The sequence below is a fragment of the Rhinolophus sinicus genome, linkage group LG15 (assembly GCF_036562045.2).
Source record: "Rhinolophus sinicus isolate RSC01 linkage group LG15, ASM3656204v1, whole genome shotgun sequence".
In the NCBI taxonomy this organism is placed as follows: domain Eukaryota; kingdom Metazoa; phylum Chordata; class Mammalia; order Chiroptera; family Rhinolophidae; genus Rhinolophus; species Rhinolophus sinicus.
The window spans coordinates 3205966-3224029 of NC_133764.1; the positions used below are offsets into that span (position 1 = coordinate 3205966).

Here is an 18064-nt window from a genome sequence, read left to right on the forward strand (position 1 = left end):
GGCTTCTCCCTCAGTCACCACGCATGGCCTTCTGTGATGCTTTTGTGTCTCTGTGCCGAATCTTTACCCTTTTCTAGGCTCTCTCTGCCGCTGCTGCCATTGCACAACTAGGAATAGTCCATCCAGTGCCGGTCACTGCCGTCCTCTGGCCTAAGGGGACGAGAAAAGTCTGCACTTACATATGTACAAAAGCTCTAGCCAGGTGTCACCTGGGTTGAAAGACTAGATGCCATGTCTAGGATGCTCCTTAAATCATCGTGTTTATTAGTGCAGGGAGGCGCACGCTGTGGCAGACAGCAGCCACACCTGCAGAGGTGTGCAGGTCGCTCAAGCAGCAGCAAAGCAGGATGCGACCCCGTGGGCATTGCCCTTAGATAAAGGGCTCGTTCCTTCTGGCCCAGGGACATGCTTCTTTACTGGAAGCACCTGTAGGCTACCTCAGGAAACCCTTCAAGTAACCCACTTTGTTAAAAAGGATGAGCATGGAAAACCTACATTTGGCTGATATGTGACTTTCTCGTCTGTTCTTGAGGGAGGGAAAACAAACAAGGTATGGATGGCCCCCGGAAGCTTTCTCAACAGCAGAGTTTCGGAGGGAGGTGCTCCCAAAGTGACTTCAAAGTTAATTATTATTTAAAACTCTAATGGTTTACAAACAAGATTATAAACAGTGTTGTAGGCTTTAACTAATGCAGTGTTATCCTTCCCCAATCAGGAATAAATATCCTTAACTTTGAGATTCTTGAGTATTAGGAAATTATCTTGAATTTCCAGATGTCTCTCAAATACAAAATGGTATTTTGAAATCAGATTTAGTAGGTTCTGAATGCTGATTTGTACAGTTTGCCCTTTTTACATGTTTTCCAAGAGCAGGAAGGTTGTTCACTGGCTAGATTCCGAGCCTTTGGGTCTTTTGTATTACCATGAATTTCATGACATTGGAAAGAGTAGATTTCTTCTCAGAATTGTTTTGATTCTCTTACCAAATTTCAATCAATCCCTCATTTTTTTGTTTGTGATTTTTATATAAAACAGCCTAAGATAAGATGTGGAGCTGATTCCACAATTCACTCTTAAAAATCAAGGTCATTATTTTATAGTCACACCTATACCCCCTGCCCACCAAAACATGTGAATTTTAAGTTAAGGAAGAAGGAGAATAAGAAAACTAGATTTGATCGTGTTCCCTATTAAAATGATTGTGAGGCCATTCTTGTTTGCTTTTGTATCTGCTTTCATTTGTCCATTTGTCTTGCTTTTATATTGTGTGTCTTTGGAAGACACAAATCATAACCTGTGTTGCTTTGTTTATATGTTACTTTAAAGATAAATGGTAAAAGCAAGTCTTGAGTTTATCTGGTGGCACTGAACAAGTTATTGTATGAGACGCTGCATTTCTTCGATTCTAAGATACAGGCCCAATTATACAACTTGAACCCTGATATCATAGGAAATCTTTGCATGCATCTTGACAATTTAGGATTCCATATGTTCTATCCTACATCTTCAAACTTAGGGTCATTTTTTTTTTTAACACAATATGTTTCTCTTTTGATTTTGCAGTGATTTGCAAACCTACCTCCCAAATCCAGCAGTTTAATCCCTGGTCACAAAACATTTCAAATTCTAGACCTGACACCAATCCAGAATATGGCATGTTGCTGAAACCCTGTAGGCTTCAGTGTGTTTCTTGCCTATCATTGCACTGGGCAGGACTTCAGACAACTGCCAGGACCGGTGTCTTGTCTGATTCTGCACTTCTAGGGCAAACTGCACCTTCTAAAGAGTTGACCATTTGAAAGTAACTGCTAGCTGATGGCTCAGCCACTTCCTGAACTTACCTCATGATCAAGACCTGAAACCAGCTCATACCCTCAAAGGTCCTGAAGCGACGTAGTGTTTCCATCTTGGCTGAATGGGTTCTTGACTGAAACTCAATTTGACCTTGACAGTCATATAATGAGAACTCAAAAGTCATTCTTGGTTCAGGCACAGCCAAAGAACTTGCAGAAAAATCTCTGATGAGGTCCTCCAAGTACAACCGAGAGAAGGTAAGAGCATTTGAAAAGCATCTGAAAAGCACCTTGATTGTTACACGGGAGTAACTGATTCAGACTCTCATTTTGCATACGTGGGCATTTGAAGGAATATAGTTAGGCTAGTAAGAGGGCAAATGAAGTTAGCATTCGTGACCAAGAACTCAATAGCTGAAATGAAGTGGAACATTATTTAACTTAGTATTTTAGATAATTTAAAAAGTTAGCTAATTAGCGATCATCAGTCCTGTTTTGTTTTCAAAGATATTTTTATTTTGGAATCTGAAAACTGATTTTAATATATATGGGAAAATGAGGCTGTAGTCTCACTTTTGCGACCTACTGGTAAGGTTTCCTTCCCAGACCTAGCTCCTTCCTCTCTTAAATGAGGAGATGAAAGTTGGGTTTTAAGGCCACTGTAAGCTCTGCTGTTCTCTGAGACCAGCTGGTCAGCTGGCCTTTCTCTGATGGCAGAGTCAGGAGCTCACGTGCCAGCAGTACCATCTTTCCAATGCAATCCTTAGAATCTCCTTGACACGATAGCATTTCCATATTTTAGCTGGGCTGTGGACCTCATCTTTCTCTTCCAGAAATTTGAACAAGCCAATGTAGTTTTTATGGACCTGAAAGTGATATGTTTTACTGGACATGTTCAAATTAATAAATGAAAGGATAATGAATACATTTTTTCAACTCTGGCTTCTTCTAATTTTGAACCATTAAGAGAAAGACATTGAAATGAAAACATCCATAGAAATGAAAACATCAGCTCTTTTTCCTGAAAGTTGACTCGTTGGGCCTGGCAGACGCAGAGAACACACATGCAGCTCGACTTGGTGATTTGATGGGCCACACGCAGCCTTTCTAAAGAAAGTCACTGTCGATGAGCGGTATATGACACAGGCTTCTCAAACAGTAGTAGGGAAAGACCTATGTGCTTTTCCTCTTACTCAGAAACAGTAAAGACCATTAGTTTCAGGGTGACTTACTCGATTTTTACTGTGTTTATGATATGACACCAATAAGCACCCGTGGAAAACATCTCAAAAAAGAGATTGTTAAAAACTCTATAAACATCTGTGCTTAATTAACTGTATCAGCTTCTAAGACAGAATGTCTTAAGATTCAAACTGTGTTTAGCTTGTACCACTGGTTCTCGCGTTGTCACCTCTGAAGTAAGTGGCATGGCTGCATCTCACTGCCAGACTCTCTGGAATTGGCTTTTAACTCTGTGTGTGCACAAATGTGTTCTGCCCTGATGTCAGTCATGTGCCTGTGCCACCCTCTGTGTTGTTCTTAGAGCTGTAATGCGTCACCTCTGCTCACTGAGATTCTGGGGCAGTCACTGCAAGGGAAAGTATAGAAGCTGGAGGTACAGCCTCTTGAGTCACTAAGTTGTCTTTTCCGGGTCTCTGTGGGTGCTTTGATACAGCAGCCCTGGCCCTGGTGGAAGGGGTCCAGTTCTCATGGGGATTCCTAAGCAGTTTCTGAGCAGACTTCACATTAGCACCATGACTGTTGGGGGCCCATGCATTTTATTTGGCCCTTGATGTAAAAACTGGTCCTCTGGTATCCCAACAAGCTTAATTCTTTCACTTTCATATTACTTATTTTTTCATAACTTAAATTTGCCCTTATGGCATTAGATACATAGCCTGTAATTCTAAGGAGCTCTGTTTCCTTCCCTGCTCCGCAAGCCCCAGCTTTACAGATTGGCTTTGAAAAGTGTGGACAGGAGCTTCCCTTAGGCCTTGAGGATTTTTATGCCGTAATAATAAATCTTCTTTTTTGTGGCTTTGACTTCTGGGCAGTAGAGGGAAGCACGAGCTACTCTGTAAATTACAGAGAGCCTGATTTGTTCCTCCTGGATATCTCCACTTCACCCACCCGGTTGTCTGGTGGTGAAGGACTGGTGGAGGAGCCTGGTAGTGGCCTTTTGAAGCCTTTGGCATTTTTTCTCTCTGAAGACATTTGACATCCAAGAACATTAGAACAATAGGATTTCAAACATGTTGGTCCTATTCTGGGTATTAGCTTTTCCCTGTGGGACAGTGTCAGCTGTTAATTCTTATGTTTGTAGACTAAGATCATTACGATCGCTGCATTAAGTAACTCCTTTACCAGCTTTTCCCCTCCCATTTCTATTTTCACAGCTCCATGGTCTCTGTCAGCTAGCAGAGCATTTGATGGAAGAAAGACAGCTCAGCCCTTGCCATGATGGGAAACTACAGCCATTTCTATATGAAAGGGGGAATAACATAGAGGAGAATATTACCTCTTTATAGAGAGTCAAATTGTCTCCTTATAATAAAATCCACTGTTTTACACACAGTCATTGCAATCAAGTCTCTTTGCCTTTTTTCTACATTTTGGAATCAACTCGTTGCACACAGATGATCCTTCCCTCTTTTTCGTATTCTCAGAAGATTCAGCAGTCTTTTATTTGGAGCATAAAATGAAATAAATTGTTCTGAAAAAAAAAAGCAAAGTACAAGTCTTCTGAAAAACATTTTGACATGCAACTAGAATGTTCAGAGAGAGTGGTGGCATAGCAAACTCAGAGTGCTGGTGAATGCAACCCATGCTTTTGTGTTACTTTTTGGAGTTTATTTTCATGCTTCCTTTTGAATACAGTATCTGATAATCTTGGAATTAACACTATTTAAGGCAAAATAGGAAGTTATCTATGTGACGTCTCATTCTGAAGAAGTTAGAAAATTCTTTTTCCTTTATATCAAGGCTTGATTGAGCGTGTTCAAGCTGGGATCTAACTTCATTTCCTCATCTAAAACAAGCCACCCACTGAGTTGGGTTGATTTCTAAAAATTTCTGTTGGGCTCAACATAGTAGGTATTTGGTTGATAAAGGATGTAGTTAAACCAGGTAAGTTTATGAAACTAATGAACAAGAAAACTAATGAACAAGAACTACAACCAAAGCCTCATGAATAAAACTTACCCTGGAAACTTAAAGACTTTAAATCCAGAAGCATAAAGTTCAAAGTGTGATTTTAAACTTTTGGAATTACATACGTTTGTGAAGATCTGTATCTAGTTCAGCAAGTCGTCCTGCAGCTCGCATGTGAGTGTATAGTCCAGACAGCGTCAGGTCGTTGGCAGCTGTGTTATCCGAAGGATAAGACAAGAGTTACTGTCCGATCCAAGGAAAGTTAGGAACAGGAATGCTCTTTAACTCAGGAGGACGTTGTTGGTGTCACACTGGAGGGCACTGAATCACTAGAAAAATTTGGCTGGCATTAGAAAGAAGAGAGGTTGATGTCTTCTCTGTAAAAGTAGTTTAGACACTTGCTGGAACTGTCCTACTAGGATAGAAATTTATATACTGGTTTTTACTTCAGATTGAGAATTATTAGAATGATACGAAATTCATTTGCTGGGTGTTTTCTAATATAAACAATAAGAAAGTACAACCTCAATTTAAACTTCACAGCTGTATTTGCACCCCATATTTTGATCTGTCTTTACTCTGGGGACTGTTGGATATTTTTATATGTAAGTGTTTATGAAGTGCTAAATAAATATTATTTAGAAAAGTCTATTGCCTGATTTTTTTTTTTTATCACTGACCACGTTTCTGCAGGGCCTTTGTGTCATTTGTTCTCAATTTTCTAGTGCATATAGTGTTAGAACTTTAAAGCCATGTCAAATAATTAGAATTTGAGGTAGAAACAAGCTGGACTTACAAGTTGTAGATAGGAAGTTGATTTTCAATATGAATGTCATTTTTTTACATGATTATTAGAACAAGAGGGCAAATAGCAAAATTACTAATTATGCATAAATTAATTTTTAAAGGAAATTAAAGTATCAGAAAATATATCACATGGAATTTGAAGTCTAGATTTGTCTTGTTGAAATTTAAAAATATGTAGATCATTTGATGATTTAATGTCTTAGATTTCTTCATAATTATGAAATAATATTTAGGTCTATTGGAAACAAAATGGAGATGTATAAAGAAAAATATTAAAAAGTATTAATCTTTCTTCCCCTCTAGGACCACCCTGTAAGGTAATCAATGTTCTCAGTGATTATTACATTAGAGAATATGCATGCTTTTAATTTTAATACATATCGCCAGATCACTTAACTAAGTCTTGGGACATTTTACTTTTTTTTTTTTTTAAACTTTATTGGGGAATATTGGAAAACAGTGTGTTTCTCCAAGGCTCATCAGCTCCAAGTCGTTCGTCCTTCAATCTGGTTGTGGAAGGCGCAGCTCAGCTCCAAGTCCAGGCACCATTTTCAATCTTTAGTTGCAGGGGGCGCAGCCCACCATCCCACGCGGGAATTGAACCAGCAACTTTGTTGTTAAGAGCTCGCCCTCTAACCAACTGAGCCATCTGGTCTCCCCTCCGGAAGCTCAGCGGCAGCTTGTTGTCTTCAATCTAGTTGTGGAGGGCACAGCTCACTGGCCCATGTGGGAATCGAACCAGCAACCCTGTTCAGAGCTCGCGCTCTAACCAACTGAGCCATCCGGCCACCCCGGGACGTTTTACTCTTAATGACAGTGCCTGTCTATACACAGCCTTCGTAGCTGCAGATAGTATTAATCTTAATTTTTGCCAATAGGGTAAGCAAAAAATGCTATCTCATTAATATTTCAATTTGCATTTCCCTGAGCATATTTTTATTATATGTTAACCATTAGCATTTTCTTTTCTGAGACTTGCTAGTTTAGCACTTGAGCTGATTGTTTTTCTCTTATCAGTTTATAAATATATAGTATTTTATTTGGGATGTGTATTTATCACAGTATATTTTGGGTGTTTTGGCTTTATCATCTTTGTCATGGAAATTTTGTATTGTTATGTAATACAACTGTTAGCATTTTTCTTTACTGCTTCTGGGTGTTTTGTTTTTGTTTAAGATTTTCCCCAACCCTAATCTTGTATAAATAGGCTATTCCGTTGTATTCATCTGTTTTCCTCTCTCTGTCATAGTTGATCCTCCTTATTTAGTCTGGTGTGAGGGATGGGTCTTTTTCTTCTGTGTGATAGCCAGGCCTGCACCATTTATTACCAAAACCATCCTTTGCCCACTGACTTGAAATTCCACCTTTACATTGTTCATTTTGTCTATACTCAGAGAGACTTTTCCAATATGTCTTCATTTCTTTTTCTCTTGAGGTGGTCCTGCTTTAAAATATTTTAATGGACTTATTAGATTACTCATACCATTTTTCAATTTCATCCTTTCATTTTAAGTTGTCACCTTTCATAAATTATATTATTTTTTTTTTAATTTTACTGTGGTCTCAAGGCAGATTGTTATCAAGTGTCCAATTCTGTTTCCTGTCTTAAATTTACAAATGTCTTCTCCCTTGAGTGCAATTATTCTATTCATTTTATGTTATGAAATATAGTAATAGGTCAGGGCATGTTTTAGCCCATCACTTATTTTGTTTAAACAGATAATGTGTGTCAGAGCCTGATATTTGCCCAAGATCAGTGTCTGTAGACTCTGCTTAGACCTATTCCCACTTTGCCTGACTACTTTTAAATATATTCTTGGATCTTAAACTAAAAGGAAGGCTCGCTCTTTAAGGTAAATTCATGTTACCTGTCAGAGACACTAGTGGGGGAAATTCACCTATGTCCAATTTCTTCTCTGTTTGCTGAAACTGGACTGGGGGCCTGGGGAGAGGAGGGGAAAGGAGGGCAGCTTTCCAGGTCTAGTTTTACTTGTCCCATTGTCTTATTTTAGGTGTGTGCTGTAGCTTTTCCTGATCTGCCGCTTTTTGCTACTGTCCTTTGTGCCTGGGATAAACCACCCCTGGCCGGGCCTCCTTGGACAGCCATATGTTAATGTCACTGATGCTTTGCAGGAAAGACGCTCTGTATGCTCTCTGGGCAGCCTGTGCCCCTCCCAGCCCGCCTGCCAGTATAGGTGATACTAACGGGTTTTCCCATAGCTTCATTTTCTTTGAAAAGGAATTGGGGATAAACCTGTAGTATTGTCTTTCCGTCCCCCCACCCCCTCACCCCCACCCCGCTTTATTCTTTTTGTAGCAGAAATTCTTCAAAGTCTAAGGCAAGTAGATAATATCTTTCTATAGTTCCCAGTACTGATGCAGGATCTTTGTGATGTTTCTTTGTTTCTTGCTGTTGAAATTTGGAGATTAAGATGCTTATGTTCAAATCACCGTTTTACCCTGTTGGTCTTTTTTATGCTTATATTGAAATTCAAAGTGAAACTCAGAAGACACTGTTTGACATCTGAGCGATAGAATACTTACTAATTTCTGCCTCACTCTAGAGCTACAAAGTCCTTTTAGATTTGTTTCGTGCATGACAATAAAAAATATTTTGAGAAAATTACAATTCAGGTAAGGGCATAGAATGAGCAAAGGCACAGAGGCAGGACATGAAAAAACAGACCTTCAGGTGTCTTGTACAGTCTGAAAGCTGGACGGTGGAGGGGAGTCATAGGACGTAAGTGTGCGTAGTACCCGGAAAGGCCTGGAGCTGGGCTTCATTCCGTTGTTCAGGACAGAACTTGTGAGCATGTGGTTGACATGACTGGTCTGCTTTACAAACATTAATCTGCCAGTTGTGAAGGTAGCAGTGGCATAATGTGACGTTTTCTAAATGTCGTTAACCTGTGAGGACTTTAAAAAGAATTGCTTACAAGAGCTCACAAGTTCTTAGATCAAAATACACAACAGTGCAAAGTTGTGTCCTGTCAGATGAAGTAAGTGCTGTAGAAAATCAACATTTGCAGACCCTGGTCTATAACTGAATGAGGAAAGCGATGATTCAGGTTAGATAACATTTTTAAAAATTACAGACATGTGCATAATATGTTTAAATTATAATGAAAGATATGTAAGGTAGACCAGCAGTCAGTAAGTAGATGACATGGTCCCTGGGAATTCTCCTGCCCTATGTGCATTTGTCAATTCACCTACCATTGTCTGTCATTCTCAGGCATGGGTGGCCACTTTCTAAGAGCATATTATTGCATAAAAATAAGAGCAATGAAATTAATATTAGTATTTTTCTTAAATATATGTTAAATAAATTTTAACAAGAAATACCATCAGCATTTTTTTTTTTTTTTAGAACTCTTGTATGCCTCTCATAGGACACCCATGCAGGATCAAAAATTTGAGAAAGGCATGGTCAAACAGAGCTGGATTTGCATACCAGATTCACCACTTATGAGTCATGTGATTTTTGTCAAATTTTTCACTTAAAGTAACAAGAGTTTTTGTGGAAAATTCAATTAGATAATGTTTTTAAGACACATGATACTTACTGTGAAGTGCTATCATACACATATTCTTGTGGGAATGATTCATTATCCTAGTTTTACATGCTGGGAGCAGAAGGAAAACATGCCTCATGTTTGTTGTTGTTTTAAACATGGCTCCTAGACACAAGGCAGCTCTTTCCTCTGAGATACATCTGAAGAAAGAGCAAACTATTAAATGCTGTAGGAAAAATTAATGTATTAGGCTTATTGAGAGATGCTGCATTTGTATTCAGTTGTATTTATTGGGTTGGTGCAAAAGTAATTGCAGTTTTTGCAATTATTAACCTTTTAAACTGCAATTACTTTTGCACCAACCTACAAAAACTATGTAAGCTGTTTGTATTTTTGGGTGATTTGGATTGACCTTAGAACCTAACGTTTGTCTTAGGAGCCAGTAATAGCTAGTCTTGCACAAATGTTTACCTGATAGTACTACCTTGCAGTTTTTCCTTTATTTAATGAATTTGCTACAATACACTTGCTTAAATGCTTAAGTATTTCTTAATATCCTTTATAGAACACAGAGTTCTTATTCTCCCTTGGAACAGAGGAAATGTAATACAGTTGACCCTTGAACAACATGAGGGTACTTCATTTATTGCTGAGGTTGTTACTGGTTGTTCCCAAGCAATTCTAAGACAGGCTTGTATAAGGAATTTCAAGTCTGCTTATGGTTAAAGTTATTATGACTAATCCACGTGTAAGTTTTGACTCCTCCCAAACTTAACTACTAGTAGGCTACTGTTGACTGGAAACCTTACCGATAACATAATATATCACATATAACATATTTTGTGTGTTATATGTATTATATACTGAATTCTTACAATGAAGTAAGCTAGAGAAAAGAAAATGTTAAGAAAATCATAAGGAACAGAAAATACATTTTTTTCCTCTGTACTTACTTTACACATTTATTGGGGGAAAAATCAACATATAAGTGTACTGGCGTGGTTCAAACCCATGTTGTTCAACGGTCAACTGTACTTCATTTATTGCTGGGGTTGTTACTGGTTGGTCCCAAACAATTCTAAGACAGGCTGGTATAGCACCCTTAATAACTGTTTGCTATGGTGGTTCAATTCAGGGTTTGTTTTGTGTACACACACACACACCACTGCTATATAACATGGTATTTAGTCCAGTAACTTCTCTAATCTTAAACAACCTGCAGCGTTTTCTCATACTGACTCTTTTTCATTGTTGTAGCCAAGCAGCTCGATCATTTGAAATGTTGTCTTTGGCTCTGTGAAAGCAGCAGGACTGGGAGTTGGTTCCTGCAACCTTGCAATTTTTTTATGGAGTCTTCCTATTTATCATTTGATGTTCTGAATCACAGAGAAACTTAGATAATTAAAGGGAATACCTCAGTAGAATGTAAGAGTCTCCATTTTATTCTTATTAAATTATCAAGGAACGAAATGACAAATTTTTAAAAATGAGCTTCCTTTGAGGGGTGCCCTAAGTTTCTACAGGCTCTTTGGTAACAAGTTATTTAAATGGACTGGTAAGAAGGTGGCCTGCCTTACTTGTTTCTGACCTTCCTGAAAATGGCTGGGACAGAAATAGATATTTTTTCTGCTTGTAGATAACCTGACTTTATTCTCTTTCTTTATATACACTTCCTGATTTTATACTATGTAACACAATGGGGAAAATACAAAAACCAAGCCCATTGAAAATAACAAAACAGAAAACTTTTAAACCCATCCTCCTACCAGTTCCTGAATGCCTAAATATTGTCTTCCAAAGAAGTCATCAGTTTACTGATATTTTTTTTTCACTCAAAAGAAAGGCTGTGGAGACAAAAGTGTAGAGCTATGTGATCTAAGTGTTGTAAGTTCTGTTTCACTTAAATTTATTCTATTCACATTGATTACAGATCTGCAGAAGAAAGCGTTGAGAATTAAGAACAAGTAAATTCCACCACAGAAGCTTATAAGTAGCTAGATTCATTTCAAAAAGATCAGTAAATAAATATTTTAAACTTCCACTGACCTTATTAAAATATACTGCCAGAAATATTCTGTTTGAGCCATTCTCATAAATTAGTCATCTTCTTGGAAAACAGTGGTTGCAATTTGATACAATAAAAAGAGCAGTGACTTAAAATATCAGAAGATTGGGGGAATCTTGTCTTGGCTCATTCACAGGGAGATTAAATGACATGCTGTACAGTCCCCTGGATGAGGAAGCCATGCAGGATTGAATCAGATGATTTGTCTTTAAAAGACTCTTCAATGAGTCTGTGCTCAAATTTAGAAACCACAGTAAGAACTTGGCAGGAAAGTTTGGGTGAAAGTAGAAGCTTTGCCTTATGCAGAGTTGCCATGTTACTTATTCTAGAATACTATTACCGTGCTCACCCTTGCAGGACAAACAGTATGCGTTGGGATTCTGTTGTACATAATAGATCGTGGTCTGGTTGGTTTAAGTGGAAAGGTATTAAGTGGCTTGCAGGATTGTTGGGAGGGCTAAAGAAACAGATCTAGGCTGAGCTTCCAGGAACGACTCCCAAAGTTACAACACAGGACTGGGCTACCCAGGGACCTGCGGCCTCTGCCATGAGCCAGAGCCTTAACACCAGGGAGCAGCCTGCCCAAGTAGAACAGTTATTAGGAGCATCTAGCCTCTACTACAGTGTGTCTCAACATAGTGAACAACCTGTGCCCCGCCTCCCTGCCCCGCCCCAGGTCCCGCCCACGTCTTCTCTGATGGGTGGAACCTGAATCACATCCGAAATTCTTGAAGTGGAGTCCTGAGCTGTCATCTTTCCAACCACTGCATGCCAGACAGGGGTTGGAATACATACTGACAAGACAATCCATTGTTTTCACCATGGACAGTAAATTAAATATGATAAATAACATTTGCGGTTATTTTTTGTTTTTTACAGTTTGCAGAGTAGGCTCACATCCTTTTTATTTAGAGCTAATGTCACTACATATCAAAATACTATTTCTGGCCATTCCCAAGAAAGCATCTCTGATAAATACTGAGAGCCGCACCTACATTATTTCCTAAAGATGCAAAGCTGATACAGAAAACAGGATTTTAAATTTGGGATTCTCCTTCTAGATTGATTTCTCCACGCTGGTTCTGTTTCCGTCCATCGTTTCCCCCATGAAACATCCTCCACCTTTTCAATTTGATTTGCTCTTTACTGTGCAGACCTGTGCATGAAGAGCCCGCGCCCCCTGAGGTCGATGCTCCTGGTCGGTGGCATGGTGTCTATGTGAACAGAACGTCGCCAACACCTTCCGAGTCTGCAGCCACCGTTAAGTCCCTTATCAAGTCATTTGACTTGGGATGTCCAGGTATTTAAGCGTTTTATTTCATAAACAAAGCCCAAATATCAGGGCTGTCCCTGCTGTACACTGGCCTCAAATTGTTGCAGCCACAAGGGTTCTTCCTAGATCACCCCACATGTAGCCACTGTACACAGAGACTTGCTACCCAGCTGGAAGCTTCAGTGAGATGATGATGGGGAGTCTGGTTCACATATTATACAGTCTCCTCTTTCTGTCCATCTCTTCTTTGCCTCCAATTTCTGCTTTGTCACCATCCTTTTCTGCCTCTGTGCCCGTTAAATTCAGCTCCCTACTCTCTGCTTTCTTACTGTCCTATGAGAATGAGCAGGATCAGCCAGAGGCTTCATCTTCCAGGAAATGAGGAGTTGAGTCCGCATTCACCTCTCTTGTTGGTACCTGTGGTCTCCTCATCTTGCAACATGTGGATACACTCGTCTCACCTGATCTTGTCTTGTGTGTGACTACTTGTACTGGTCTGTCATTCTTGATCTTGGTATAGTCCTGCCTTTTTCTGGAAATGTCTGGTTGACTCACAAGTCACCTTTATTCACTGTTATCTACATATATGAGAAAAACTCATACTTCTACTCTATGCACATAACCATAGTAAATAGAAGAAAATGAATGTGCATCTATTAAAAATGACAGTGTATTTCTTCCCTTGACTACAACAAATATGCTTGTTGTATTGGAAGACTGTAGTAACAGCTACCCTTAGGATATACCTGGTTTTCTCTGCTAAAATAATTTTCAGCAAACTTAGATTAAGATCAGACTACAAATATTGAAAGATATGAAGGCCTAGTGACTACATTCAGTCTATGAAGATGGGAAATGAATCAACAATAATGGTTTGTGTAAGAATTTTCCTGTTCCTCAGAATAAATGAGGAAGCAAAACACGAATAGGCTCAGAGATACAGGAGGGGAAAAAAACTGATGGTTGCTAGATGGGAGGGAGATGGGGATGGGGGAGAAGGTAAAGGGATTAGAAAGTACAAATTGGTAGTCACAGTATAGCATGGGGATGTGAAATACAGTTTGGGGGATATAATCAATAATGTTGTCAAGATCATAAGGGTGCCAGATGGGTACTGGACTTTCCAGGGGATCACGTCATAGACTGTGTAGATGCCTGACCACTGTGCTGTACACTGAAGCTGAAGTAGAATAATATTGAACGTCAACTATAGTCAAATATATAGTTGCAGGATGTAAAGTACAGTATAGGAGGGGAAAGAAGAAAAAAAAATTCCTGTTATTGCTGTGGGTGGCTCCTTACACATTTTGTTGTTCTAGGTGTGTCCTGCATCTAAGATCAACCCCATTTAGTTGATTCCTCCCCTCATTCCCCAATTCAGCACTAGTGCAGAAAAGAAAAGGAGAAAAGAGTAAATGTTACACTTTATAAGCATCACAGGATACTTTTTTGAGTCGCCAAAAAATAACAAATCAGGAACCATTATTTACCATTTTGAACTGAACAACATATAAATGTTCCCATCTCTTTTCTTGGCAGGTGGAGCTGGACAGAATGTTTCTGTCCATAAGGCCCCCAGAAGTCCTCTGAGTGGAATACCAGTGAGGACTGCCCCCGCTGTGGCAGTTTCTCCAATGCAGGTATTGGAAGAGCCTTGCGTGTGTGGGTGGTGGTCAGTGTCACGATATTATAACAGTGTCTTCTACAAAAGCACAAAGGGAAGTGAAAACCAATTTGTTTATTTTTTGAGGCACGTCGAACACTATTTTTAATAAGGCCTAAAATAAGAATAGTTTAACCTTCATTAGAAATTACACTTTTTGATGCCTAATAAAGATACAGGAGAGACATTGTAAACGTCATACAATTTTATTAATAACTCTTTCTTTGTTTCCCGTAAGATGACACTTTCGAAGTTTTCAGTTAAATGAAGATTGCAATTTTTACTACAAATGCGCATTGAATTAGATGTTTTCCTCAAAGAATTGTTTTTTTAAAAAATGCCCCCAGAGAGAGAGAATGTTTATAACTTATAAATTCTTAGAGTTCACTGGATGCAACCTGTCACCTTCACCACCTTCTGGAGGTTTTGGACCAAACTTCATGGCATTTTCTAAGACTAGGCTTTGATGTTATTAATAATATTCAGCATATTGCTTCTCCTGAGCTAAGATTGATGTTATTATTAATAAGTATCATTTTCTGGTGTCCTTTGTAGCTGTGTATATTGTTTGGGATATTTTAAGTTTACAATTTTGCCCTTTAAGGTATCTTCTACCACCTTATATGTAAAACCTAATAAAACAATTATTTATTTTATGATAATCATCAAATTTATTTAATAAAACAGGTCATGCTTCATTTTTACTTATTTTTATTGAGCTATAAATACTAGTTTGCTGTAAATGTTTAACAACTGCCTCTTTGGTGGGGGGACCCTGATTTGTACTGTTTACCAATTTCTGTGGTATAAATATTCTCCCCATTGCCTATTTCAAGCTATCGCCATGACATCAGTGAACATGGAGTTGAGATGTGCACTATATAGTATTTCTACAGTGCAGAGACAGTGGGTATAAATAACCTCAATAGTAAACTATAGGAAAATAATTAGGAAGCAATGAGTTTTGAGTATTTATTACTTTTGCTTTTAATAAGTTTAATTTTAATAATGGCTGTGTTTAACAACTAGCTTTCAAAATTCCTGAAGATTTAACAATTGGCCCTTATTTATGAGCAGGTACACACCAGCTGGCAGCAGCACACCACTGGCTTTAATTCATGTACAGTAAAATACACGTCTCTTAAATATGTCACTTGAATGTTGCCATATGCATACACCTGTGCAGCCAAAATCAAGATAGCATTTCCATCACCTCAAAAGGCCCTCTCATGCCACCACCCAGTCTGTAACTCCTTAGAAGTAACCATTATTCTGACTATTACCATAGGTTAGTTTTGTGTGATCTTGGACTTCATATAAGTAGGATCATATAGTATCTTTTATGACTAGATTATTTTGCTCAACTTATGTCTGTGAGATTCATTCATTCATGTTGTTGCAGCAGTTTCTTTGCATAAATATACCACAGTGTATCCATTCTACTGATGGTTGACTTTCAGATCATTGTCAGTTTTTTACTCTTGTGTTAATTTTAAAAGTATCTTTTCCCAAAAGTTTCAGTTTAAAAGGGAAAAAGTTAAAAATCTCCCTTGCTTCCTAGCCCCAGGAATAACCACTGTCTATGGCTTATTGTGTAATCTTCTAGATTTTTTTCTGTAGTTTAAAAATGTGTGTGTGTGTGTGTGTGTGTGTGTGTGTGTGTGGAGGGAGAGAAAATTTTATAAAGTGGATCACACTACATATTATTCAGACACTGTCTCGTTTCACTTTTTCATTGGAATGTTGAGGACAGAGATTGTTATCTGTTTTGCTTGCTGTTACATCTGTTGTCTAGAGCAGTGACTGGCACAGTCATGTAGTAGAAACTCAATAAATATTTGTTGAATGAAGGAATATATCAGAGACATCTTTAAATGTCAGTATTTGGAGAAATAATTCATTTTAAATCACATCACGTGTAGTGATTTATTTAACTACTCCTCTGTTGATGGGCATTTAGGTTGTTTTGGATTAAACTTATTATAAAAACAATACAATGAAACTGCTTTTACAAATAATGTTCTAAAGGTTCATTCATGTTGTAGCATGTGACAGGATTGTCTTCTCTCTTAAGATTGAAAATATTTCATTGTGTGTAAATACCACATTTTCTTTATCCACGCATCTGTTGATGGATAGTCAGATTGTTTCCATCTCTTGGCTCTTGTGAATAATGCTGCCATGAACATGGCCATGCAGGTATCTCTTCAAGATCCTGTTTTCAATTCTTTCGGATAAATACCCAGGAGTGGGATTGCTGGTTCATACAATAGTTCTATTTTTAATTTTTTGAGGAACCTCCCTACTTTTTTCCATAGTGGCTGCACCATTTTACATACCCACTATCAGTGTACAAGGGTTCCAATTTTTCCACATCCTCCCCAACCCTTGTTATTTTCTGGGGTTTTTTTGTTGTTGTTGTTTTTATATAATGACCATCCTAACAGATGTGAGGTGATATCTCATTGTAGTTTTGATTTACATTTTCCTGATGATTAGTGATGTTGAGTATCTTTTCATTTACCTGATGGCCATTAAAAAACAGTATTTTTACACATATCCTTGAAGATACATAGAGTATTGCAGGAAGACATTCATAAAGCTGATTAATAATGACCACCCCCCTGGAGAAGCACTGGGTGATGGGAGTGAAAGGCTGACTTTCTTTTCACTATATGTCCTTTCTGTTCCTTTTGAGGATTGTGCCAATTACATTTATTGTCTATACAAATAAATAAGTGGCTTTAAAAGTTCTTGCTGCTGATTCTAAGAAGCTTGAGAACTGTTGTACATACATGCATGCATACTTGTTTGTGCTGGACCTGATGTCACAAGTTCACCCGTGCTGGTGTGCCCTTTGGTTTTATAGAGGCATTCAACTTACACCAGTGTTCGGCCAGCCAGCAAAGGAGCAACTCAGCACTTGGATCTTCCAGACCTTCCCCTCTCAGGTAAATCACCTTAAATATGAAGTACTTTGACTTACATTTTTGTGGAGTTAATTTTTAATCTTTGCATAAAACGGAGCTTAGAAAAATAATCAGTGGCATTTATTCCAAACGATTTCAGACTCTGAATGTATATGTCTTATGAACATTAGATTCTAACTGTCTCCGGCTAGTTGCACTTCTCAGTGTGCATGTATTGGGCAGAAATGTCAAACTTTGGGGTTTTTTTTGTTTGTTTTTTCCTGAATCTTAGGAGAATATCTTAAAATCTTTAAAAGTATTATAAGAAAAAAAAAAATCTTATCTGATTCCAAAGGTCTGTTGATTCTATAATTCTTAAAATACACGTATGTCTTTTGAGATATCTTTGTCTTTGAGTCTAATCCTCTTCCTGTTGTTATACTATATATTTTTAAAATTCACATCTTGATGATGAAGTGGTGGTTGTAATATGCAGTCTTCATAGTGTCACATCTTCCCTCCTGCTGCGCCTCCCATGCTGAAGGCTGCTGTGAGGGAGCTGTGAAGCGGGGGACACACAGTGCGACTGCTTGGGTTTGAATCTTGGCACTGCCATCTGCAGTCTGGCTTTGACCCCTTTATTCTTCCCCTCTGTACTGTGGTTCCCTCATCTCTAAACCAGAAATAATGGTGTCTACCTCACAGGATTGCTTCCAGGGTTGAGTGGACATGGCCCCAGGCGGGGTGAGCGCTGTAAAAGTCTTGGCTGTTATCACCTTATCCACAGTTCGAGCCAGAACAAAGAGACATTAGAATGTTAAGGTTGTCCGTAATATATACTTGGCAATTTATGTGTGTGTCTGTGTGGTCACTGTCACAATGAAACAAA

General features: G+C 38.5%; 1 protein-coding gene across 7 annotated transcripts in view; it reads left to right on the plus strand.

Annotated features, from left to right (window-relative positions):
- The window catches only part of SPECC1 (sperm antigen with calponin homology and coiled-coil domains 1), a 241634-nt gene that overhangs the window by 171281 nt on the left and 52289 nt on the right, over positions 1-18064 (plus strand). For 3 of the 7 annotated variants that reach the window (XM_019757420.2, XM_074319356.1, XM_074319357.1), the window contains 3 exons: positions 12485-12630; positions 14143-14243; positions 17136-17217. In XM_019757420.2, coding sequence (XP_019612979.2) covers positions 12485-12630; positions 14143-14243; positions 17136-17217 — 329 coding nt within the window. Of the gene's footprint in view, positions 1-1563; positions 1701-1989; positions 2052-4189; positions 4520-12484; positions 12631-14142; positions 14244-17135; positions 17218-18064 lie in introns of those variants that run through there. The other 4 variants (XM_019757423.2, XM_019757425.2, XM_019757424.2 and 1 more) reach the window with 4 other exon arrangements.